Source organism: Condylostylus longicornis, unplaced genomic scaffold, assembly GCF_029603195.1.
Source record: "Condylostylus longicornis isolate FDR11 unplaced genomic scaffold, ASM2960319v2 ptg000048l, whole genome shotgun sequence".
Lineage (NCBI taxonomy): Eukaryota > Metazoa > Arthropoda > Insecta > Diptera > Dolichopodidae > Condylostylus > Condylostylus longicornis.
The window spans coordinates 18705940-18732934 of record NW_026578017.1 but is presented as its reverse complement, the minus strand read 5'-3'; the positions used below and the strand labels follow the sequence as shown (position 1 = coordinate 18732934).

Sequence of the window (26995 nt, the reverse complement as noted above, 5' to 3'; positions counted from 1 at the left end):
TCTAAGAAAAATTTCAAACTTGAACACTTGAAATGGTATTATATTCTGCAAAAATTTCTCTATCACTTTAAAATGAAACTTGTTGAAGGACCTACTGCTAATAAAAAATTTTCAAAATTTCAAATATTTTTTTTAAACCATACATCAGTAACTAACTTTTTTGTTTTTGTTGATCTTTCATTATTGTTCTTTAGTTGTTTTTTTAACTTTTTTATTTTTATTTTGCCTGTTATAATCTACCTACATAAAAATTATGTAGCTCATTTATTACTTCGGCGCGCAGTCTTCAACAGATTGGCGGATCGTAAAGGTGAATGTTTCGTACAAAAATAAAAAATAAATTGATTAAGATTTTTTGGACATCAGAGAAAATTCACGTGAATTTTTTTGTTTTCTCAGATTTAGATCTCAGCAAAATAAGAACAATTTTTTTTTTGATTTCTTCTTGTTTTTTAAGTGAAAAATAATAAATTATCCTTTGAATTTAGTGGTGACAAAAAAAAATTTCTTTTTCAATTTTTTTCATTCTTTTATAAAATTTTTAAGACCCCTATTTCAAATGTAAAAAAAAAAACAACGAAAACCGAAAAACTTATTTGAAAAGAGTGTATTTGAATGCCACATTAAAATATAAAGAGTTTTTAAACAATTGTAATATTTCCGGACCGGACGTATACATCGTTAAAAAAAAATACGTACATACATACAAACATAATATAAAATATGTTCCAAGGGATCTTCTCATATTAAATGAAATTCAATAGAGAAAGAGAAGAACGTTCTATTTAACTGTGGACTATATTATTATTATTCAATTTTTTAAAATAAATACAAAAAAGAAAATATGTAATGTGTATATTTAAATTTAAATTATATAAATATGTATGTACATATATAAAATATACGTAAATTTGTAAAAGTAATACAGGTGAAATGAATTTAATAGAAAAAATAAATAAAAAAATAATATGTGTATAGACTTACCTACAATGTTTTAAGTATGTAATTAAGAAGTGAATGAATTTATTTTGTGTGTTTTTTTTTTTTTGCTTTTATTTTGTTTTTGAAATTTTTGTATAAATGTGGTTTTAAATTTAAACAGTTGTTAAAACATCAGAATATATAATATAAAAAATTTCACTAAGAATGGAAGTGAGGTAATTTTATACACCAATAATTACATATACATATTTAAATACATATTATATTTATAGAATAATTTTTCATATATACATATATATAATTACGATATGCTTTCTTATATATATATATATAAGTAAAGATAAAAATTTTACAATGTTATGTAAGTTATGGTTCAGTTAGTTTAAATATATTATAATATAAATAAACAATGGTAAAGAGACCGCCAATTGTTTATGCTAATAAATATATATTAAATGTATGTACATATAATATTATATAAAATATATACGAAATTACATATATACTATTATAAAAATATAAGTACACATAATATTGTAATATATTTGTGTATATTTGCTCTAATAGACTTTTTACAAGAGTATGTAAAAATATTTTTCTGAAAATAAGTATAATCTTCAATTTTCTTTAAAAATCATGTTTCATTTTTTTTTAATTGTTCTAAGTTATAATTTGTATTTACATACATATATATATATATATATATATATATATATATATATATATATATTACACGACGTACGTGTTGAATGTGTTTTTAACAGCAAGTATATAAGAGAATTTAAATCGTAAGTGCTAGTGAAATAATTGTCCAGTAAAAACGATACATTTTTTTTTCTTCAATTTTTGAAATTTAATTTTAATAAAAGAAATTTGTATTCATGTCTTAATTTCTCTTTACAAATTAGAATGAATCAAAATTATTGTTTTTGGTTTTTGGATAAGGCAACTTTCTTCCCTTATAATTTAGAACGTATTTTTTATTTCATTCTTCAATTTTTTAGGTTTCATTTTCAAAAAATTTGATTTTTTTTTTGCATCATCGAATAATATTCATGAGTATAGCAAAAAATCTAATTAAGTACATACTACTAGCATTTATTTTAAAATTGAATTTAGCTAGTAACATTTATCTTCAAAATTTTTTTAACATTTTGTTCTCTTACTTGAGGATCGTGCTTAAATTTTCATTAATTTTTTTTGTTTATTGATTGTTCTAATATTTTCCTTAAAATAGAAAGAAATAAATGATATGAATAAATTTGAACCGAACTTTCAAATTGAAATATAAAATAATATATAAATAAATTCATTATTTCTGGTCTGATAATTCAAAAAAATCACTGATACTTAAACATTTTTTTATATTATAAAATAAAGAATAAATTTATTATTTCAATATTACAGATTTCATATATATAACCAAAACAGTAGATTGGTAACTTTAATAACAAAAATTAATTTAATAATTTTTAACCTAGTTTGTGTTTCTACAAGTATTTTGTTATAGATTTTATGTAGAAATATGTAGTTTATAATTACATACATTCTAATAAGTATGGTACAAAAAAATCGAGTCAATAAATAGGCTAAGCGTAACATTCTTTTAATTTCTGTTAATTTAATTTCATCCTTATTAAATTGAGAATTTCAAATTTATACTTTTGAAAAACTTAATTCTTTATTAATAGGGTCAGACAGAGGTTAAATAATATTCAGTTTAATGATGTCCTGTAGGCATTTTCATTATTATATAATGTGCGTATATTTTACTTTAACAATTTATACTTCTTGCTTCATTTGCACACAAAAAAACCTTTTTAATTTAAATCGCAGCTGAAGTCTTTTATAACCTGAAAGAAACATTTGAGTATAAAAAATTAAATACCATTTTATGTGTTAATTAATCGATAGGAACAAAAAACAATAAAAAAAAAACAATATTGCCTTAAAACATTTTATGCTAATAAAATTTTTTAAAAATTTCTCAAAATAATGAAATTTCCGGAGTAAAGTTAAAGAAACAAGGGAATTGAGAGAATTGAAAAGAAAAAAAAAAATAATTCACAAAGTGTAGGAGTTTGTTGGTTACTCACTCATTAAATAAAAAAAAAAAAATTTTTTGTTTTATTTTCTTTTCATGTTTTTGTTTACATAAAATAGATTTACAAGAAAAGCAAGTAAAATCGGAAATTTTTCTATAAGTAATTTTTATTTTGCCAAAAAGTCAATGATACGAGTGAAGGTTAAAAATTGATTTTATTTTTGTTTTTTGTTTTTATATTCTTTTTAACAAATATAATAACAATATTTGACAAATAAGATAACGATAAAAGAAAAATAATTACAAAATATTTTGACATTATTTTTTTTTTCTCAAACATTTTATTTCCTTTATATGCCCATTATACTTAAAGAATCTCAATAGTTCAATTCTTAAAAAAATGAATTGAATTTGTGAATGAAGAGAAAAATGACTAATGTCAATTTTTTTTTTTAAGTAAATATTTTGTTAATGATAATCAAACGAATATTTTGCTTATGTCGAAATGTTAAATCAATTAAATGTCATTGTTTTTTATTGTCATTAAAATTATTTTGTGAATACTTTGAAGTTATTTTAATATTTTAAATACAAGCTAAAAATAAAATTGAAACAAAAAATTAAAAGATTTAAGTGGGAAACTTTGACATGTACTTGGTGAACTTTTTTTTTCTTTTTTTTTTAAATTTGATGTTATAGTTGATTGTTTGTTGGATAATTTTTGAAATCTTTATTGTTGACAATTAAGACGTGATTCGTATGACAGTTCATAACGTCAAATCGAATGATTAAATTGGGAATATCAAATAATGGAAGGAATTATGTCTTCTACTATGATGTCGTACACTAGCCCTATACACCTCCTAAGAGTGGAAAAGGAAAAAAAAGATGTGTATATGCATATATAATAAAAATATTAATTGAATAAGAATTTATTAAGTGAACAATTAAGTATATCACTTTTTGGTTCTATCAACTTATCGCCGATGTCATGCAATTTCATGCCTTTAGGTTATTTTCTCTTTGAAGACACATAGATAGTTTAGTGTAGTATTTAAAAAATTTGAAATTTTATATAGCCACAGAATAAATTTTTTAATAGCCACAGGATAAGCTTTCCTGACTTAATCCAATCTGCGTTTCGAATTGAAAAAATCGTGTTTTTTGCTCTTATATCTTCTCATATTACTTTTTGATTACAATATAATTTGAATATTTTTTATTTTCTTATATGGGAATTGCTACTCAAGTTCAATTTTCTTGTAAACTCTAAAAAATCCCTCTTGTTCGCATGAAATTACGCTATTACATCAAATTAAATTCTGATAGAAATTTTAATATTTATCAATAAGCGAAATTGTTGTTAAGTCCAAAAACTAATAATAATTAAATTAAAACTATATTTATTTCTTTTTTTAATTTGTCAAGCACTTCACAACATTTGAATGGTACTTTTGAATTAAAGAAAAAAAAAATAATATTTATGTTATATAAAAAAAACTAGAAATAATTTTAAGTACATATTTGGAATATACAACAAACAATTTTTATAAGTATGTATGCGTTTCTTTAAATTTTAATGAATTTTTTGTGCTACATAAATACAAAGTAACAAAAATATTAGAAATAATTTTAAAAATTTATTTTGCGATTTAAAAATAAAATATTTTATTTTTCTTTAATCCCATATATAGTAGACGCAAGTTTAATTATTAAAAAATAGTATCTATACGTATAACAAATATTATATAACAAATTTTTAACTGTTTACAAATATTTTTGCTCTTATTTTTATTTAACTACTTTATATAATTATGTAGACGGATTATATAGAAGCAAACGTTTGTCCAATGTGCTAAATGTAATACCATATTAGCCTCGGTTTAGAATGATAAGAGATTGTGAAGCTTGTATATATAAATATCATACCTACTATTCTGCATTGCTCAACAAGTTCAAAATAAATTTTATTTTAGAAATTTAATTTAATTGAGTTGATTACTAAATTAAAATCCCAGAAACATTGACTAATAATATTGAGCTCTTGACTAATAATATTGACATGGAACTGTTGTCACATTATCAAGTTTTTTCATAAACATTGCAAAATTTTTAACAATATAATAAAATTGTTTTAGGTAGAGCAATTAAATCATAATATGAACTGCTTTGCTCTCATAGAATATTGCTAAAAGTGTATTGCAAACACGTAACATTATATGTTTGCAGAATTGCGTTTTTAATTAATTGTTTTGCAGTATTGAATTTACGAAAATCTGTACTATAAGGAATGAGAAAAATATAAATATCATAATATTTTAACAGCAATAAACAGCACGCCATACATTGAGTATTGATAACATGCAAGTAAATTTGTTCTCAGTAAGTGAATAAATTAGGTATATATATGTAATTATTAACAGCATATAAATCATGTATAACAATAGAATTATGTACATGTATATATGTTCTATAGAGCGTAATACAAATCTCCCTTTGAACCTTAAACATTCATATTAATTTTATTCTAATATCAGCATTTTTAAAAAATTTAAACCTAATTTTTTAATTATATTTCGAGAAATTAAGCTATAAGACATTAAAAATTAAATATTTATCAAAATTATCTTAATTCAGTAACAGCTATTATGAAAATTCGTGATATATAATGTACTTACATATACACATTTTTATATAAGTATTAATTAATAAATTTTTTTCTTAACAATAAAATAATCTTTTAAAACTAGTTAATAAATACTCTTAAAAACCACATAAATTTTAAAGAAAAAAGAAAAACCAACAAACAAAAAAGGCCTAAAACCTAATCAACACAACGCAACTCAACTGAATGAATTCATTTTTTTTTACTAATATATAAAGAAAAAATAACAATTTTTAACTAAAGAAGTAGCAGAGAAGCGCGTTACCACATGGTGATACCAAAAAAAAAAAAATATATTACAAAACATAAAAATGAAAAATAAAACAATTTTCAAGTGGGCGGCTGTGATGGTCAATAAACATCCCACATTTAAATTTGATGAAAAGCTTTTTGGCCTATACCTGTTACTTACTGGTTTAGATTTAAAAGTCGAAAACTAAAACTAAATAAAAATTAAAGAATTACACACGCTTAAACTATTAAAAAAAAAACGAACAACTTTAAGAAATAATCAAAATAAAGCGGACAATTTAGTTAAGAATTGAGAGATTCAAATTAAAGAAGCTTAATGTTAGCGGTGTACAAAGAAGCACATTTCTTTTTAAATAAGAATTAATATGAATCTTAAGATGTTTCAAAAGAAAGGATCATTAAATGATGAATAATTAACCGAAGTCACAATTTGTACTTTAGGGATCTGTCTAGAATTACACGGTTGTGGAAAAATCCTTTTCAGCGCTTTTGTAATTTGAAATTATAGGTCACACCACAATATCATTTTGTTTTCATTAATGTGTAATTGGTGTTTTTTAATTGAAATGCTAAAAACAAGATTTTAAAAGACATAGTTTTAAGCTTTAACAGCGAAAATTTGAAATTGGAAACTTGAAATCGTTCGCGGTCAACTGCTATAATTCTTGATTTGTTCAACAGATTGTTTAGCAGTATTGCCGAATAAATCAAGTAAATTTTGATTGATAATTGTGTTGTTTTGTTTAATATTTGTAATTAGAGATATTTTGTCATATATGTTGAAGATTTCCGTGAATTTTACTCACAAAATTTCTCGTCTATTAGAATTATTTCAAAATTCAATTCCATCTTTATATTTTTTAGAATAGGTGGCGTAACCACCTACATTTTGTACAAACAATATTTATTTAGTGTTCAATATTTTTTATCATTATATTTTTTCCATAATAGTAGTGTTCAACATTTCTCATATTTGTTTAGTTAGAGAGGCTCCGCTTGCAATTAAATGCCTGTTATGACATTAATCTTATGATACGTAATAGTAACCGAAGTCGTGCATTATACGTAGTTTCTTCAAAAAAATTACAATTATTTAATTAATTTTTTTCTTAATTTGCTTTTTAGTTCTAATTTTTTTAAAATTTATTCAAACCTACGTTCGAAAATTACATGCATAAATTTTTTATCAAAAAATATTGTAAGAATTTTTATAAGTCTGTTATACAGAAAGTTCACCAGACCACCAATTAAAATTAATAAGTTTGTAATAAATTTTTTCAATTTAGTTGGAAATTTTGTCTTAAAACTGAATTGGTTTAACGGCTTTTAAACCTTTGAATAACGTCGTCAAAATTGTGTTGGTTTGATATTTTATTTTTTTTTCTTGTTACGTTTTGAAGTTCTTTGTGATGGCAATAAAAATAAAAATTAACGTGTAGGCATCATCGATATTGAAGGTTTTCTTTTTTTATCGTATGCAACATTTTTTTTTATATTTATTCCACTTTTAAAATTTGTTACCATTGATGATTGTTAGTACTTACTTATATATCGGACGGGTTGTATTGGAATTGTTTAAATAATAAATTGAATTTATTGCAATTTTTAGTATTTTTTGTTTTTAATGATTGTGCTATGTATGTACGTATAAAAACAATATTCGTTTTCTATTTAAAGCGTAGGTTCTATATATGCAATTGACTCATTTGTGAATATAAATATGTGTATGTGTAACATATTATAATGTTGCCATATAATATACAATGCGTGTAGTAATAAAATTAGGGAAACTTTCAAAATTTATGTAAAAAGTATTAAATAGAAAATTAAGAAATGCTTATACAATGCTAACATATTTGGTTATTATTTAATATCATTATTAAATTAAATCCGTAGTTCGATTGTATCTTAAAATCTAAATGGTATAACCGGACATAAATATCTTATAAAATCCAACTTTCTATTTTTCAAAATTAAATCAAATATAATTGAATTGATTAAAAAATTAAATTTGTCAATAAGAATGCATGCAAGATTAAAAGAAATTAAAACTCTGAGCTAGAATGCATACAGAACAAAAAAAAATATAATATCCCAAGAATCAAAATTTTTTAATGTATTTTAAATGTCTTTTTATTTATTCCCCAATTGCTATATAATTATACATCAAATTGGCAACTATTTTTTTGACGACTCTAATCCTTTAACCCAAACATACGACGCCTGATGATTTGCCTTATATCTAATAACTGCAATTGTAGACTTTTGTATTGGTGTTGTCGTTGTTCTCAAGGTTTCTCCTCTCTCTTCTGGTTGATTTGTTAAATTTTCTGTGGGTTTTTCTATTATTCTTTCTGTAACATATTCAGTTTGCTTTTCCTCTTGAATTTCTATTGGTTTTGAAGTTGGTCTTAATGTTGGACTAAATGTTGGAATTTTTGTTGGCCTTATTGTTGTAGAAAATGTTGGAGTTATTGTTGTATTTGGTCTAATTTCAACTAGATTTTGATTTGGAAAACAATAAGACAAATCAGGTAATTGACCTCTATTGCATCCTCGAAACTCTTTATGTGTTACGAATTTTGAAGCACATTCCAAAGCAATTCCAAGATTTCCAGTTAAGAAATCTAAAAAGATGGTCACAATTTATGTGTAATTTTAAATTTAACAATAAAATTGTAGCTACCATAACAATTGGCTTTGCATATTCCACCTTTATACCCCTCTCTGCAGTAATGTTTGTTGTTGATCTATATATACAATATCATAAAAATAAAAAATTTTTGACTGTATAAAAATACTCAAACAGAACAAATAATTTTATAAATCTATTAAAAGTTTGTATTCTTTTTGTCATGTTAAGGTTACCTGAAAAATCCCGTAACTTTTAGAAAAATCTCTTTTCCTTCTTATAGTTTCTGTACTTCTCCCGCTTGCATGTTCTGCATAACATATCCCTAAAAGAATTTTAAAATTTAAAAAAATTGTTAAAATTAATTGAAAGAAAAAAAATTGATGCTTCTATATGATTCAAAATATTGTGTTTAGTGTCAAAGTAAACAGAATGCTACTTTTTTTTTAATCCACTAATTTAGGTAATAAGTGTGGATAGTTAAACTGTACATTAATACCGTATTACTGCATTTTGAAAGTCAAGGATGTTAAATTTGGTTTGAATCAGACAGCCAAAATAAGAACGTTTACTGCTGCTAACTTTTCTATAACATTCTTAAAATGTGAGTAAAAAGCTCGCCATTAGTATTGCAAACACGAACCAATTCATACAAGTAATTTGTGTCTATGATTAAATTTTTAAAATTTACGATAAATTGTTTAATCAATTAGTGATTCGTTTCTTAAAATTATTTCTTTTATTTCATTTAACGTGGTTCGTTTCATTTAACGTGGTTCTCCTTACTTTTTCCTTACCCAACAAAGTATAAAATAATTCATTCGTTGTCGATTTTCTTCTACAATCTCTCATTTATTTCACTTAATGTTGAAAATTTTTGAACCCAAAATATTAACGAAAATATCAAAGGAGATACCTATTATATGAAGCCCTTCAATTGAACTATAATTCTATATTTCAAAAAATATTTCTAAGTGTTTTACAATAGGAATAAGGTGAGAGTATGAAAATTTGTAAGAAATACGATCTATTTAACTTTTCTTTTAAATTTAATGAATTTTGAAATGATTTGATAAAAATTATATAAATAAAATGCTTACATTTCTTAAGCAGCAACGGATCCATCCGAAATTTCATTAGTTCATAAGCTAATTGACATCGTGTATATTGTATAGCATTACTTATTCCAATATATACAACAATAAATGCTGTAATCATAAAGAGCTTCATTTTAATTTCAATTTATTTAATGATATTTTTCTGCAATAAGAATTCAAAATATTTTATCAAGTCACAATTTATATATATACAATATATTATATATTTATTTATCTGTATAACAGAATTTGCTTACACTAAAAATCTTTTATTTCCGATGATTTTTCAAAACACTCATAATTAGAGAGTCAAAAAAATATAAAATTGCAAAACTTTTATAAATTTCAGTTTTTATATAAACATTTTCAGCATAAAAAAAAACAATTAGTGCCACATTATACGCCAATTTTACTTTTCTTTAAAAAAAATAGTAAAATTTATTACCCATACAGAATGCAATATTTGTAAAAATTTTCTACATGTTTTTAAGCATTAAATGTGTAGCGGAAATAATTTTAAGTTCCTGAGATGAAACCTAAAAGCACACAAAAAATTAATAGAAAAAACACTAAATGCAAAGTATATCATATGCAATTTATATTATAATCGGTCTATATCAGTTTTAAGCTAGCTCTAGTTAGAAATTGGAATAAAATTAATAAAAATAATTTTTTAGTAATTCGTAGAGGTGCTTTGCATAATGAATTTTAATAAAAACTTATTATTGTTCTACAAAGAAAATTCTTGAGCTCTACAAAGATTTTTCTTTGTTCTCTGATTTTTCTCAAATTTTCTTCTACAAAGAAAACAATAGTGTCAAAAATGAAAGTTCACCACAAATGAGTAGGATGGACTTTTGGACGGAGATATCTATAGTAGAATTAATTTTAAAAATATTATCATGGCTTCAAAAATTTGCATTATTTTGCTAACAAATTTTCATTTTCTCTAAGATTATTCTTTTTCCTAAATAAAAATTATTATATTTGCCCTAACACTATTTTTTCCATAGTTTTGTTGGGCATATATCCACATTAAATTGTCAGCTGCATAGAACATTATACAAATTTTTTGCTCACCTACACTATGAAAATTTTGCAAAACTCATAGATTGTTGTTTATATGTGTTGCAAAAAGAAGTTTCGAGATTTTTCTACTAGTGACACAACACAATTTGGAAATCCTCATTCAGCTTTTCCGTTTCTAAGGCTAATAGGTTATCGAACTAGATTAATATTAACCCATAATGCATTTTCATAATAAAATTCAAGTGACTTCTCTCTGTTTTTCGTTTGCAAACTTAGTAAACTTTGATAATTGACCTTAAAATACTCTTAATTGTTCTTACCATTGCAATTATATTATTAAATTAATTATGTATTTTAAATAATTATTATTTAATTAATTAAATATAATCTAATATTCGTATAATATAATGGAACACAATTCATACTATAAATATGAATTGAGTTCAATGAATGGGTTATCAATATTATGATTTAATTTAAGATTGCATAGCTAAACTATTACAACTTTAATGAGCTAAATGATCTCAAAATAAGATTAACAATTAAGAATTTTAAAAATACAATTTTATTAATAAAAATCAATAGGTATAACATATTTTATATATATATGTACATATAATTTTCTTATTACATAAATATCGAATATTTAATCTAAACATTATTCAAAATTAAATTCTAATAAATAAAAATTTTTTATATACTATAATATAATAAAAGTCCTTAAAGTCCTTAGTTCAGTTTTATTTTGTTCTTTTCTTTGTTCTTTCTTCTTTAATTTATTTAACATCTTGATACATCTGGTAAATTCCTCCCCCGACATTTATTAACCCAACCGGGCCAGTTTTGGAATCCTTTTTGATTGAAAATTAATTTGGCACACTTGGCATCATCTTGAATATCATCATTCAAAAAATCTATAAAATAATTTAAAAATAAAATCATATTTCGCAACTGCGATAAATCTTAATTAAAAAATTTATTACCTTCACATTTTGTATTACAGAGACCGCCTTTACGGCCCTTCCGGCACCAAGTTTTATTATTTATCTAAAAATATAGTAAATAATAAGTTCGTGACTTCTCAAAATAAAATTTAATTTTGAAACAAAAAGAGAAAAAGTGACAACAAAATAAAAATGAGAAGGTATGATTATCCCGCTTTAAGTATTTACAATTCTGCGTATTCTCGAAGTTCATAGTTAGAACAAATAAAAGATTCTATATCGATTAAGTGGGAAATTTAAAAATGAAATAAACAAGAAGTATAAGGCTATGGAAGCAAATTACGAAATATTTGCTCTTATGAACACTTGAATGGTTTACTTAGAAAGTGACCAAAGTCCATTTCAATTTTAAAAAATTAAATTTTGCACCGTTTGAGTTTAGGGTAACTTTCAAAATAGACCATTTGCTTTAAAGTTAAAGTTAATTTTGATTTATCTTTTTTATTTTAAATTTTACCTGGAAAAGACCATAACTGACACTTAAATTCGGTTGTTGCATTACTTTTGATGTACTCCTTCCGCTCTCATTTTCGACTAAGCATACCCCTGAAATTATGCAATTTAAAAATTTTACTCTTTTAATTTTACATAATTGAAACATTAAAAATGAATACAAAGTGGATAGTTTTTTGTTGTTGGGCAATGATTAATGAAAAAATTAATTAAATTATAAATTTATAGCAAAAATTGATATAGTCTAATATCGATATGAGTGTGAGTGGTCAACAGTTCAAAAGCCCTTTTATTTCATAAATTAAATGGTAATTTGACAATTACTCGCATAATCCCCAATTTATCGCCTCGTTAAAAGCATGAAGTTGGCGAAAACTTTATTAGCGATAGGGCTTTACGGCTCTAGTGTCTTAGCTTGAAGTTAAACTATGCCAATTTAGTGCTATGAATTGTCATAATATTTTTGAAATCTTTTGAAATTATTTATGAATATAGATTTTCTCAGATTTGTTTAATTGGTTTTAAGTGCTTGCCGTTGATTTTCATTTTAAATCTAAAAATGGAACTGAATAACTAAAAAAAAATCTGATACAAGCGAAAAGGTAAAAGTATTACGAACTTTTTATTCTTAAAATTACTACAATTTCTAAATTCTTATTCAACATTTAAATTAAATAATATTATTAATTTAAAACAATAAAATATAAAAATTTTTGTTTCTCTAATATCAATAACATTATCATTAACATTTCACCCTTTTAAGAATCACGAATTTCTATAAGATTAAATGCACACTTTTTCAATTTATTTTTTTAATATATAGAAAAATTTTATTCTAAATATTAAGTATATGGGTACTCAATATATTTTAATTTTAGAAATATAAAATGAATTCTTGGAAAAATTACGTTCAATTTTCGTTTTAATTTTTTATTGCATTATCTTTATTAATGTGCCAATGTACAGCCAGAGCTGATAAGAATTAAATTTTGTTTTGTAAAATGAAAAACTTTTTATTTTAAATTGATTGAAATTGAATTTTCTCATTAAAAAATTTTTAATATATAAAATTTTTAAAATAATTAATATAGTATTATTCTTCTAATTAAATACAGTAACAGTAACAGTAACAGTATATAGGAGCAATTTATACTTACAATTTGATAAGAAAGTTCGTGGAAAATCATGTTTAAGTAATTCTTTTGCTAATTGACATCTTGTAAATATTTTAGCTTCAGTTCCATAAAATCGCAAATCTAATATTATAAATGTTGTCAGAAATGCTGCAATTGTTGCCCCTCTCATATTTTATTCTTTTTTATTTATCTAAAAATTAAAAAAAATACGAGTAATAAACTTATTTTAATAGAATTTAATAAAATTATATTATAATAAGTAAAATTGAAAAATATAACAAAAAAATGAATAAATTCGTTATTATGGAATTTGCCGAAATTTTACTTTCAACGCTCAACAAAATTTTTTATTACAAATTATTTACAATACATGTGTTTAAAGTACAATAATTTACTACTAATACAATTAATTCAAAAAATGTAAATAATTTCGGGGAAACTCGGCAAAAAAAATTAAATAAAAATTAATTATCACGTTTTTATAAGAATGATGATTAAAAGACAATAAAAAAATAAAGTATATTCATATATAAATACAGGCATGCGAAACAGTTGAACGATAAGTACATCATTCGTAAGGCATTAATTAATTCGATAGTCTGGGAGATTAAAGAATATGTAAATGGTCAAGTGAAATAAATACGAAACATTTACAAAACTAAGAAAATATCGTTCACAAATTTTTTTTTTTTAATTAACTCATTTTGCTCCCAATATCTGCTTACATCAATATGTACGTATTTCAGTACCCCAATTTGAATTCTAAAACAATTAAAATCACCTAGCATATCATTTAAATCTTATATACATGAGCATAAATAACAAAATAAATTTGTATACAAGTAGGCATACATAATATATTTATTACATACAACTTAATTAAAAGTTATTTTAATTTATTAATTTTTTTTTATATAACTATTATTAAAACAAGTTAATTATTCATTGAGAACAAAATAAATGAATATTCACATGTATACATACATATAAAAGTATAATTAAAGATCAATTTAATAAATTGTATTGAGCTTTTTGATTTTCTCTTTTGTTTCCTATCAATTAATCAAAACTTGAACAATTCCTTATAAAATTGAAAGCCCCCGCATTGTTTAAAATTAAACTTTCAATAAATTGAAATTATAGCGAAATTTGAAATAAAAAAAAAATTATTAATATTGAGCTTACATATTTTAAAATATTATATAATAATAATTACTACATAAACATATACAGGGTGTTCCCAATAAGGTGACGAATAATTTCCGGGATGATTCTTTGACCAATTTCCAGCAAAAAATTTGGGGAATGGAGGGATATACTCGTTTCTAGTTATAGCCTATTGAGAAAAATGTACCAGAATTTTCCTGCAAATATAAATAAATGCTTATAACTTCGGAATCGTACAACAGAGAGTAACCATCGGGTAGACTGTAGTTCGAAAACGAGTATATCTGCACAGACCACCCCCCCCCCCCCCCCCCCCTTCTCAACCATACTTTTTTTTACTGGAAATTAATCAAAGAATCATTCCTGAAATTATTTGTCTCCTTATGTAAAACACTCTGTACATATTTTCATTCTACTCGCTGCCATTTATAATAATATGTAAAGGGAAAATATTTATATTGAATGTAATTAAAATTGACTTTCAATATTATTATGAATATTTATCGGCAGATGGTGATTTTGAATTTGTTTATATTATGCATATGTTTATGTATGGCAATTGTAATATGTATATTATGCATGTATGTCAATTTAAGTCAATTGTAATTTATCAATTTTGTAGAATATTAATTTTAATACATCCACAAATCGAATTGCAATTAAATTATGTAATTTAAAAATTGAAGTCAATATTTAGCCATAACAGTAAACAAACAATTTTTTATTAAATATTCTGTAAAATTTGAATTCAAGTTAAAAAATTATTTTTATTATATTATCAGTAAAATTTTACAATTTTAATTTTAAAACATATTTCCAATTAATAGATTACTTAATCTTATATTCCGTTTTATTCGGGAAACTTTGGAAATCAAACTCGAAACAATTTTAACTTATTACAAATCTTTATTTATTGAGAATTGTTTGCTTTGTTTTTCCAAAAAACAATCAAATGTTTTACATTTTTTTTATCAGAAACAATTTTTACCGAGCGCATCGCATACAGAGCTTAGGAGATGGCATTAAATTTCGGATGATGAGTTTTCGATAGGAACACACTTCTCCACACTAGGGAAGCATAAATGTCACGGATTTTGGGGCATGTCAGGAATGGAGAACTGAACTTTCTTACGGTCCTGATTTTATATTTTTGCAGATATAAAAAGAAATAATCAACCGATTTCCTTGAAATTATAATATTTAAATTCGGTATGTTAAAAGAAGGAATCCATAAATTTTTTGGAGAGATCAGGGCTCGGAAATCAAATTTTTTTTAATTAAAATTTATTTGCAATTTATATTTAAAAATTTTTCAATAAAATTTTGTTTTATATAATAATATTCACAGGGTTCTTATAATTCAATTGCATTGTGTAATTAGTAATTACCTTCACGTTTACTATTCGAAAACATTTAAAACCGTCCCTGTGCTAAATATTATGTCTTTAAAGTTTTAAACTAGTTTTCAATTTACTTGGACTTTTTCTTAATATTTTTGGTTAATCCTAAATAAATAATTATGTAATAATACCAAATAATTATTCAAAATAATTTTATAATACTATTCTATGTCTGACATACATACAAACATATCGCGAAATCTGTAAAATTTTAATCTTGTTACTTACGTTTATTTTTTTTCTTTTTTGTTTATATTCGCTGAAGCATTAATATTAAAAAAAAATTAACGACGTTATCACCTTATTTTTTATATATTATGATATTTTGCCTTTTTTTATTTAATTATATGCCTTCTCTTAACAATATATAATTTACATACATACGTGTATTTATAGAAAAAAAATGGGAATAATAATAAAGCGACAATTAAAAAAAAATATCAATTGTTTTTTTATAATATTATTATGTTTATTTTGTTATATTATTATTATTATTATTTTTTGTTTTTATTTTCTTTTTCTACTTTAAACTTCTCAGATAACAAATATAGATTATAACCGAGACTATAAAGAACAGAACAGATGAAAATTTATCAAACGACTAAACATTCGTTATAATTCTCAGATGCTTTTAAAGTCTTCCTTATAATATATATTATATATATATTTTAATATATTAACATTTATATATATAAGTATATAATATTAATACAATATATTTTTTAAAACTAAATACAAGTTGTCTGTATATAAATATTTGAATATAGAAATTTCTCGCTATATATTAAATATAACATTTATATTATTATTCATCCATTTCATATATATACGTATATATGTATATATATGTGTGTATGTAGATTATTTTAGTACTATAAGTATTATGTTAATTCGAAAACTGTATAAGTACGATGATGATACCTAAACTTTAAGCCTCAAAATTTTTTAATAATTGGAAAAAAAATAAAAATTCAATTGTAATAAAGCGAAAAGAAATAACTATCATTCACAAGTAAATTTTAACTTTATGTGGTTAGAAAAAACAATATCAAAACAAAACTTTGGGAAATTTATTGTGAGTCAAGCTAACTATAGGGATGATTATTCTTACTCTTGCATAATATTGTTATTATTATTATTTAATCTTGCTAACTCTGATAAAAACCACATTTATTTTGTAATCGAATTGAAAATGAATGCATTTTTCACATACATATGTACATAATTTTACTCGCAATTTAATTTAATTTTAAAAATAAAATCGAAATTAAATTTACATTCCTACATGTAAACATATGTACTTCTAATTAGAAATCACATTCAATCCGCATTAACACAAAAATAAAATATGTTTATATGATCTAGATGTTTATATGTATATTCTTTATTGACAGTTGACAATCTTAATATAATATTCACAATGACAATTAAATTTTGAGCTTTTTTTGTATTTATGACTTTTAATCAACATGTTAAAATTTTTATGAAGATGTTAGAGAACGAATTATTGTGAATGATGAAACACCACTTATCTCTTTGTAATTATATAACACATTATATGTATGTATATAGTTTTTCACGATTATTCGTGATATATTTTGAATTTCTTAAATGTTCAAGTATTGGAGATGGAAGAATTAATATCTTATACCTAGCAAAATTTTATGTTTATAGTATAGGTAAAGAGGATATAAGAATTAAACATTTTTAGGAATTGCTTTATTTTTATACAATTTGAGGCAAAAAAAAATTTCGAATCAAATTTAAGAAAATTTTATGATTCACCTACAATATTTATGTATGTACGTTTAGTAAAAGTAATTCTAAAGAAAAAAATATTGTACATATTATGTAGGTTATATTTTTGAGAAAATCAATAATTTTTTGATTCATTAGGGCTTCTTTTATTAATAAATTATTTGAACTATTCCAAGGTTTAAGATGTGGCATTTTTAAAATTAGGATTATGACATTTTTAAAGTTAAAATGATCGTGTTTTTTTTGTGTACATAGACTTATATGAAATAGAAAATAACAGTAACATAACGGTAATAACAGTAACGGTAACGGCATAAAATATAATTTAGCATTGCAGAGGCATAAATGTCATTAATAGCAGTTTCGTGTTCTGTAATAAGTGTTGCTCTACAATTACAATTAAGTTTTTTGATTCTGTAAAATCCGAACTTCGTGTCCGTGCGGAGAAATTATTTTGTTTCATTTAAAATATAAGAGAAATGATAGTAAAAAGAAAACTCTTTTTAAAAATTTTCCAAATAAAATTTTTGTTTACAAAAGTTTGTGATATTTATTTTCTGTTGCTATTGCTATTATCATTTATCTAACTCTTCAAATTTTTATGAAAACGAAGTTGGAAATTAGGAAGAAAATTTATTTTTTACTTTTAATCTTTGGTCTTTATCAAATTTCATCCTTTACTTATAATTTCTATAAGTTAAAGTTAATAAATCTTGCATGTGTATTTAATGATTTAATACTTTTTATTTGCATGAATGTGTATATCCCAATTTACTAATTTAAGTTGATAAACACCATACCTTTAAACAATGTCAAGATTAAAAAACACTATGTTGGAAAAGGTACAAGCACATTTTACGATAATATTCTAACTACTTATGGCATTTTAATTTGATTTAATATTAAATGTTATGAATTGTCTAGACGACCAAGAATTGCGTTGAAAGTGCCAAATTACTACATAATATCCAAATTAAACGGGCATCTTATGAAGCGGGACTTAATAAGCTTACTCTATTTAAATTCAACTTTTACTCTTTTTTCTTTATATTTTCTATAATTAATTTAAAAGAAGAGAGAATTCGGAATACTTTTCATGCGAAATGATAAAATCTACTTAAAATTTTTAAAATTCAAAATCAGGAAAAAAAAATATTTTTCATATTTTTCATTATTTTTGTATGAAATGCGGTTATTTAATTTTTTCAATCAATTGGAATTTTCAATTTCCTATCATTTAATTTGCAATTTCAAAAGACTAAGTCTTCTAAGACTAAGTCTACTTATAGAATACAATTTGTTAAATGAGTTCAAAATATTATTATGAAAAAGACATTTAAAGTGAACTTTCAACTGAACTCTTAATAGCGTTCAGAATTATCACTTTCTTTGTTATCAGTATAAGTTATGGTTTTTCCAGATTTACAATCTACTTATTAAGATTTTATCACTTTCACTCATTTTATAAATTTTATAACAAATACTAAAATTAATATTATGCCATAAAAAGTTAAAATATGAGTTTATTGAAGTTATGTACAAAGAAAAGGAAAAATTGTAGAGATATTTTAGCGTCTATAATCTTTTCAAACTGCGTTTTCGTCGTTATTTGTAGATTTTATTTAAATAAAAATTTTTTTTCATACAACATACTTAAAAATTGCATTATTAAAATCAAAACATTTGTAATTTATTGCATATTTATTGTTTTCTATGTATAAATAGTATGTAAATGTTAAGTTTATCAACAAAAGAAACCAGCTAAATTATATAATTAAATAATTTATAACATTTAACTAATTTAATTTTTTTTTTCTAAATGAATTCTTTGAAACTGCATTACAATCAAATAAATGAATTTAATAAGTATTCAGAGTTAGTTTTGCATTCAAATCTCAAATACGCATTTCTTTGAGAAAAAAAACATTGTTGTTTTTTTTCTTTATTAAATAAATTCATTCATCAATTTTAGAAATAAAATATAAAATATCTTTTATTACATTTATTATTCTTTTTATGCAACAAATACTCAACCTTTATTAGAAGCCCCTTTATGTACGCACCCTAACATGAATTTTGTTGATTCTAACATTGCAACTTGCATTTTTATTTTTTTGTTTTTCTTCTTTATAACTTGAAATGTAGGTTAAGTGGTTTGCTATTCTTCAATATAAGATTTGTTTCTTTTTTTTTATAAAATCTTAGATCAGACAAACAAATGAAGATCATGAAATGAAATTTAGTATTTTCCGTTCCGTTCAAGTTCAAATTTTTTAAATATATTTTTATTTATTTTTTTGTTTTTTTGTTTTTTTTTGAAAATTTTCCAAAGTAAATGTGAATTGCAACATATACAGAAATAAAATAATAAAAAATTATAAATCTTTTTATAAAATTTAAATAAAATTAATGTAATAAAAGAGCCATGTTAATAATACGAGTATAAGAGTTAACTATAAAATATTAAATATAAGCAATCCGTACTATATTAAGGTTATTTTTTTATTTGTTCCTTACATCCAAATGGAGGTATAAAGTTTTTATATACATTTGTGCAGTGTTAAACCCGTAACATAAGTTGTTTTTTTTATCCCTGCACCAAATGGTTTTAGTAAAACAATTTACTACATATATGTATATCAAAATTTCCTATATTATGGAAGTGGGAAATAAAACAGAAAAATATTTTACTGTGATTCTAAAATGTATTGGTTCAAAATTCTGATAAATATTGTAAGACGGAAACCATTACCATGTAAAATTGCCATTTTTTTTTATCATTTATTTTGTCAAAACTACAAGCGATTTTTTAAATTCTTCATATACGAAAAAAAACAATGACGACTTGCTTCTTCATTTACAAAATCGCATATATGTATAAAATTTTACAATTAAAAAATAACTGTTGAAATTTATCATAATCTTAAGCACGTTATAAATTTTTAATATCGTTTTTCTTTTGAACGATAAACTGACATTAGTATAAGACATTGCTATATAGGTAAATTAATTTGTTAGAAGAAAATCGTTTTCTTCACCAACTTCCCCCTCAAATTTATTATCTAAAAAAATGATAAAAATTTCAATTTTCATTAATTTGTTTTCTGAAGCCATGAGCTTTACTTAATTTTCATAAATTCAAGAACTAACGGTAAATGTATTACTATAACAAAGTAAAAATTTTCTTACCTAGCATTATCCGTTTGATCCAACTACTTTACGGGTGCTGCTCTTAACTTACTTACACATACGTTGTTGCGTCTATTCATATCTCGTTCCTATCCTAAAAATATGCAATAATTACAATAATTACAATTTTATTATGAAAATATTATAAAATAATGAAAGATTTTTATAAATGAAAGAGAAGGTGAGAAAAATTTCCAGATCAATGGTTTGACCGGAATTTATAAATCAAATAGATGTCGTACATTGATCTAGAAATTTGAGTAAACTTTTCTACATAATTCAGATATTCAGCATGATACGTATTCGACATGAAAATTCAATCAAATAATAAGTCTTTAAATTATTACAAATTAAATTTAGTAAGTAATAAAAAAAAGTCAAGAAGAAAAGGAAACAAATCACAAATACACAAATTCTAATAAAATTTAAAATTGTACTAGATTTATTTTTTTAATATTTTGTTTGGACAATATACAATATATTTACAATAAATATATAAATTTATCTTTTTAAATTAAATACAAACTACTTTGAGGTTGGTCACTTTTACTTTATCAACAAATTTGATTCTATTTTTCCCCTAACAAATTAGGGTCAAGATATTTACGAGAATGAAATGTGCGAATGGTACTTTTTTATTTCGTAACTTAAATTTGTAATTTCATTATTATACTAATAGTATAAGTATATTATAAAAAATAATATATTATACTGAATATGTATTTCGAAAGAAATAAAATTCTATTATATTTATATAATCTTTATATAAGTAGGAATTTTAGAACACTCAAATTTTTTACATTAATACTCGTAACAAGGTATGAAAATTGAGAAATATTTAAGAAAATATAATTATTTTTTGGTCAATTATTAAATTATATTTTGTTCTAGAATACCCCGTGTGGCATATCCGGTGATATTTATAGTGAAATGACCTTAAGTAATATTTTAATTTTTTTTAATATAATAGCAAGAGAAGAGAAATAAGTTTTTGTCAAAACTACTCATACTTACATTTAAATATATTTATGTGTATATTCGTAGTCTTACATTGACTGTATGTTTTGAAAATTATAAAAAAATCACGTAGCTTTTGAATTTCTATGTTTGTATTTAGTAAATAATCGGGTTTTTTTGTGAAAAAAATTTATAGAAAAAGCAAATTAGAGGATATTTATAAAGGAATAAGGAGGATAAGTATTAATAGTATGTGAAGTACTAAAATGCAATTTTTGATTATAATTTGCGAATTTTATCAGGCACTATGAGAGCAGCACATTTATGATGAGTTCAATGAAAGATATTACAAATTTCTTTTGGCCAAAATAAAATAAGAATTACCATATCCTAACTAATGTACATATTATGTATAGTTAATAAGAAAATAAGTAGAATTATTATATGTATGTATATTTTGCCTGATATAACACTTTTTTTTTTTAATAGTTTCCACATTGAATTTTAGAAATTTTCTCAAGTGCCAAGATAATTAATGACAGTATCACAAATGCAGTACTGCAAAACAATAACCGCAAAACATAACGTAATGAATAGCGGAATTGAAAAATTTGTTACCTCACACATTTTATATGCGAAGCGTCTAGTACAACAAGGCTGTTATATCGCCATATACTGCATTTATGAAAAGGCGTTTAATGTCAAAAATTGTAAATAATTATATTTTTGTAATGTTCTATGTAAATATTATTTCTTATAGATTATTTTATAATATTTTTAGGAATTGATTTGCTTTGTTTGTTGGATTCAACACAAAACACGAAAAGTCGATTATATGTTCCAAACTCTTATGTTCAAACTAAAATATTGAACCATATTAAGATATAAAAACATTTAAATATAATATACATACATATACATCGGTGTAAAGAGGGATTTAGTAAGTTTTAAAAGCATCTTGGCTCTTACTGCATTCATACAACAAAGTAGTGAAAATAGATGTATTAAAATGTAATCAATAGCAAAAAAATTACTAAAGGAACAATATTATTTGCCAAACACAATTAAAATGAAGTAGAGAAATTTAAATTTCTGTGTGGACATGAAAAAATCTCATAAACTGTACATACATACATATTTATTTGAACAAATTATAATTATTATTTAATTAATAAAAATTTTCTTGCTAAATTATTTATTTTAATATTTAAAATGTTAAACATTAAAAATTTTTATTTTGTAATATCAAAGATTTTATTCTATAACTATGTATGAATACAATTTTTATTTCTATTCCGTGGTCACTCTATGTGTGAACACACTATTAAAGCATATAATATGATATTCAATTTCAAATGTCATGTATTCTACTACATACTTTAACATTTTTTTGTGAATGATACTTAGAAATTGCATTAAATGTCAAAGACTTAAGTAACTTGAGTTTTGCAAAAGCTTCTAATAAATAAATTAAAATTTATATGCACTTGTCTTTAAAAATATTAGAAACGGTCTGAAAATTCCTTTTAAATATGTACAACAAAGAAAAAAACTAAAGATGAAACAAGGTGGAAAATGTATGCAGTTAACGTTGATATTAAATAGTACAATTTGTTTTTGATACGTTTACCTACATTGTACTCAAAAATTGTATTAAGTTGCAATTTTTAATTCAAACTTTTAGAAATTGAAAAGTTAACTTTTTGATCTAACAGGATGCAGGTTGCAAAATGCTGCAGTGTAACTTAAATCAACTCAAAAAATAACACAAGACGAATTAAAGAAGATTAAAATTAATAACGAGACTTTTTCCAAAATAAACTTTTCCGGTAACAGTGATTTTTGGATCTTTGTTTATTCGAAATACATACTAAGCTTATATTTAAACAATTTTAACTTTTAACATTCAATTATAATTCAAAATATTAAATTACAAAATTATCCTATTTTATTTTATTTCAGAAAAACATGTATTACTATTCTTTTACTATTGAAATTATTTGTGGCAGCTGATGATGATGATGATATTTCAAATACTAATTATCAAAATATTCTAATGAAAAATAATTCAGAAATTTTAATAAAATCATCAACACCAAGTGATACAAATAAATTAAAAAATACAAAGTCAACATATTATACAAAACATATTAATAAAATATCAACAAATAAAAAGAAAAATCCTATCGAAAATAAACCAATTCTTTTAAATCCCGATGATGATTCAATTGAATGGAAATGTCCTAATATAACTGTAACAAAAAATTTAGAATGTGGCTGTGATTTACCACATACATTACGATGTAGTGGTGATATTCATGGATTATCAGTAAGTTGAACTCATATAAGAATTATTTCCAATAATTCTCTTTTAAATTTCATTGTAAAATCAAAATTATTTTTATTTTAAATAATTAAAATTAAATTATTAAATATTTATGAACTGAAATAAAACAAAAATATTTTTAATTTAATAGGTCTTAGCTTCAGATCTTCGAATATCACCATATAAAGTTTCACTATTAGATTGTTCATTAAAAAATGTCTCAATATTAAATGATGCAAAAATATTTGAAGATGTACCACTCGATGGCCTAGTTATATCTGGTGAAATAAAGAGAATACATAAATCAGCATTTTTAGGATTAAGAAAACCTCTTCAAGCTCTAGGTACCTACATATTTAAAATTTCAATAATTCTTATAAAATTTAAAAATTATTTAATTTGAATAAAATTATTTTATTTTAAAGGTTTGCCAGGGAATTCTTTGACCTCAGTTCCATGGAATTCAATTTCACCTCTATATTCACTAGAAAGAGTTGATTTATCAAATAATAAAATTAAAAGTTTAAATCCAATGGATTTTTTTAATTTAACAAATTTAATATTTTTGGATATAAGTAATAATCAAATAACTAGTATTTCTCCAAGGACCTTTGTTAATTTAAGACATTTAGAAACGTTAAAGTTGGGTGGAAATCGACTTGGTGATTTTCCATCAAGTTTAAAAGGAATCGAAATGTGTTTGAACTTAAGGTAAAATAAAAAGAAATTTTCAATACCTTATATTTCTAATAACTTTTTAATTTAAAATTTTTATATAATCTAGAAATCTTGATTTAAAATCGAATAATTTGAATGGACGATTGAAAGATGATTTTTTACCAAAATTAAATAATTTGGAAACATTAAATTTAAACAGAAATTTATTAAAAAGCATTGAAAACCGAGCACTTCATAATTATCCAAAATTAACAGTTTTATCTGTAGCACACAATCAAATCGATGTTCTTCAAGATCATGCCTTTTATGGTAAGTTGGATGGCAATATTATATTTGTATAAAATACCTTCAATGTTAATTTATTTTTCTTTTTACCATCTTACCATCTACTTTCAGGATTATCATTGTTGGAGACCTTAGATTTGAGTTATAATGGAATTGTAGCTGTATCGAGTGCATCACTTCAACATTTGTCTAGACTAAAGAATTTAGATTTAACACATAATTTTTTAAGGTACAGCATTAAAATTTTCTTGCGATTTATTTGTTCTTTTTTAACTAATTCGATTTAATTTATTTTTGATTTCATACAGAGCTCTTACATCAGATTTAATAGCACCACTTCCATCTCTAAAAACTCTTCAATTATCTGGAAATGAAATATCTATTGTTTCAAAAACTGCTTTTGTCAATATAACCGAATTGACAAGTTTGTCACTACAGGAGAATCCACTTTCATGTGATTGTTTGATTCGACCGTTCGCTGAATGGTTGAAATTGTCGTCAATGACTCAACAAGACCTAGAAAGTGCTACTTGTATGACTCCTCCAAGATTGGAAGGTGCACCTTTAATACAAATTTCATTAGATACATTAAACTGTGATACTGACAGTAATATAATGGATGATGATACAACAACTGATTATCCTAATGTTTTTGATAGAATGAAAGAATTTGCTAATGTTGGTTTATCAGTTCAAGATTTAAATGAAAAGGTATAAAAATTTTTACTTGTTGTTCAAAGAATATTTAATGACAAAAATTTATATATTTTTAATTAGATATATCTAAAGGATCTTCATTTTTCGGCCGATTACGGTTTGATTCTTACTTGGGCATTAGATATGAGTGAAGATGAATATACATGCGATACAATTTTCATTTATAAACAGGATCAAAATCATGAAATTCTGGTTGAGAAATCCCCGGTACTTGTGATTATTTGAATATTTTTCTATTTAATAATAAATTTAAATTCTATTTTAATTTAATAGATTCATTGTGAAAGTAAAATAATAAATAATCTCAATTTCGTAAGCGTTCTTGTGCCAGACAGCTCAAATTTAAATATTGGAGAAAGGTAAATTTTTTATAATTAAAATTTTTAAATTATTTAAAAATTAATTTAATATATTTAAAAATAATAATTTAAAAAACTATTAATGAATTATTTGAAAAACTATTTTATATTTTTAGTTATCGATTCTGTCTTGTCTTAGCCCACGAACTAAATTCTGACTTATATGTTGGATGTTCAAATATGACTCAACTTCGTAATAAAATTAAAGATAATAAATTTTCTATAATACCAAATAAATTACCATTACCATCAGATATAGATGATTTTAGTTCACAAACAAATATACCAGCTAGTCGTACATCAACTGTTTTAACAAAAACTGTTTATCGGAATACAAATGATCAAAATCGAGCAGTATTTGATAATTTTAATAAAAGTTTTTATCCAAGTCTTGTACTTACAATCTTAGTTATCAGTATGTTAGTATTAGTATGGGGTGTAACAAAAATTCGAAATGCAGCAAGAATGTTTCAATCACCAGCTACTATATGTTATTCAGCTACATCAGATCGATCAATGTTAAATGATCAACAGCAAACAGAAAATCGTTACTTAAAATTACAAGCCACAACTAGTCTTTAGATTTGATGTTTTCATTAAAATATCGCAAAGTATAAAAGAAATACATCCTTTTTATTAATTTAAGAAATTGTAAAAAAAAATAAAATTAGAACCTTTTTAATAAGGAATTTTAATATAAATCTGAAGAAAGCTGTAAATAGACTTAACCAAAAATTAAATACCTTTTTCTCGAGAAAAAGGTGTAGAAAAATTATTTAATACAATATTAGATGCTTCTAATATTTTTTTATTCAACTTGTTAAATAAATTCTTGAATCATGTAGTATAACATTAGTTCTATTTAAATAATTTCTAATTTGAAATATATTTCCATAATTTTCATC

At 23.2% G+C, this 26995-nt stretch overlaps 2 protein-coding genes across 2 annotated transcripts; one reads left to right on the top strand and one right to left on the bottom strand.

Moving 5' to 3' along the window:
• Positions 1 to 302: 302 nt before the first annotated feature.
• Positions 303 to 26894, top strand: LOC129611239 (slit homolog 1 protein). The gene is made up of 10 exons (XM_055524282.1): positions 303 to 1157; positions 23688 to 24054; positions 24203 to 24395; positions 24477 to 24762; positions 24836 to 25038; positions 25126 to 25243; positions 25323 to 25725; positions 25792 to 25938; positions 26005 to 26090; positions 26207 to 26894. Exons 1-10 carry the CDS (start codon positions 1147 to 1149, stop codon positions 26670 to 26672), a joined length of 2280 nt encoding a protein of 759 aa, XP_055380257.1. The 5' UTR covers positions 303 to 1146; the 3' UTR covers positions 26673 to 26894.
• LOC129611241 (lysozyme-like) lies at positions 11204 to 16368 on the bottom strand. The gene is made up of 5 exons (XM_055524283.1): positions 16050 to 16368; positions 13276 to 13444; positions 12123 to 12211; positions 11645 to 11708; positions 11204 to 11575 (listed from the first exon to the last, which is right to left on the bottom strand). The coding sequence occupies exons 2-5, from the start codon at positions 13421 to 13423 to the stop codon at positions 11442 to 11444; spliced, it is 435 nt and encodes a 144-aa protein (XP_055380258.1). The 5' UTR covers positions 13424 to 13444; positions 16050 to 16368; the 3' UTR covers positions 11204 to 11441.
• Positions 26895 to 26995: the final 101 nt, after the last annotated feature.

Excerpts from the sequence above, each read along its gene's own strand:
- LOC129611241 (XM_055524283.1), bottom strand. The coding sequence starts at position 13,423 with ATGAGAGGGGCAACAATTGCAGCATTTCTGACAACATTTATAATATTA. Across the intron at positions 12,212-13,275 it reads ACGAACTTTCTTATCAAATT|GGGTATGCTTAGTCGAAAAT; the intron begins GTAAGTATAAAT and ends GCATAATTTCAG. Across the intron at positions 11,709-12,122 it reads TCAGTTATGGTCTTTTCCAG|ATAAATAATAAAACTTGGTG; the intron begins GTAAAATTTAAA and ends CTATATTTTTAG.
- LOC129611239 (XM_055524282.1), top strand. Across the intron at positions 24,055-24,202 it reads GTGATATTCATGGATTATCA|GTCTTAGCTTCAGATCTTCG; the intron begins GTAAGTTGAACT and ends TTAATTTAATAG. Across the intron at positions 25,939-26,004 it reads TTCTGGTTGAGAAATCCCCG|ATTCATTGTGAAAGTAAAAT; the intron begins GTACTTGTGATT and ends TTAATTTAATAG.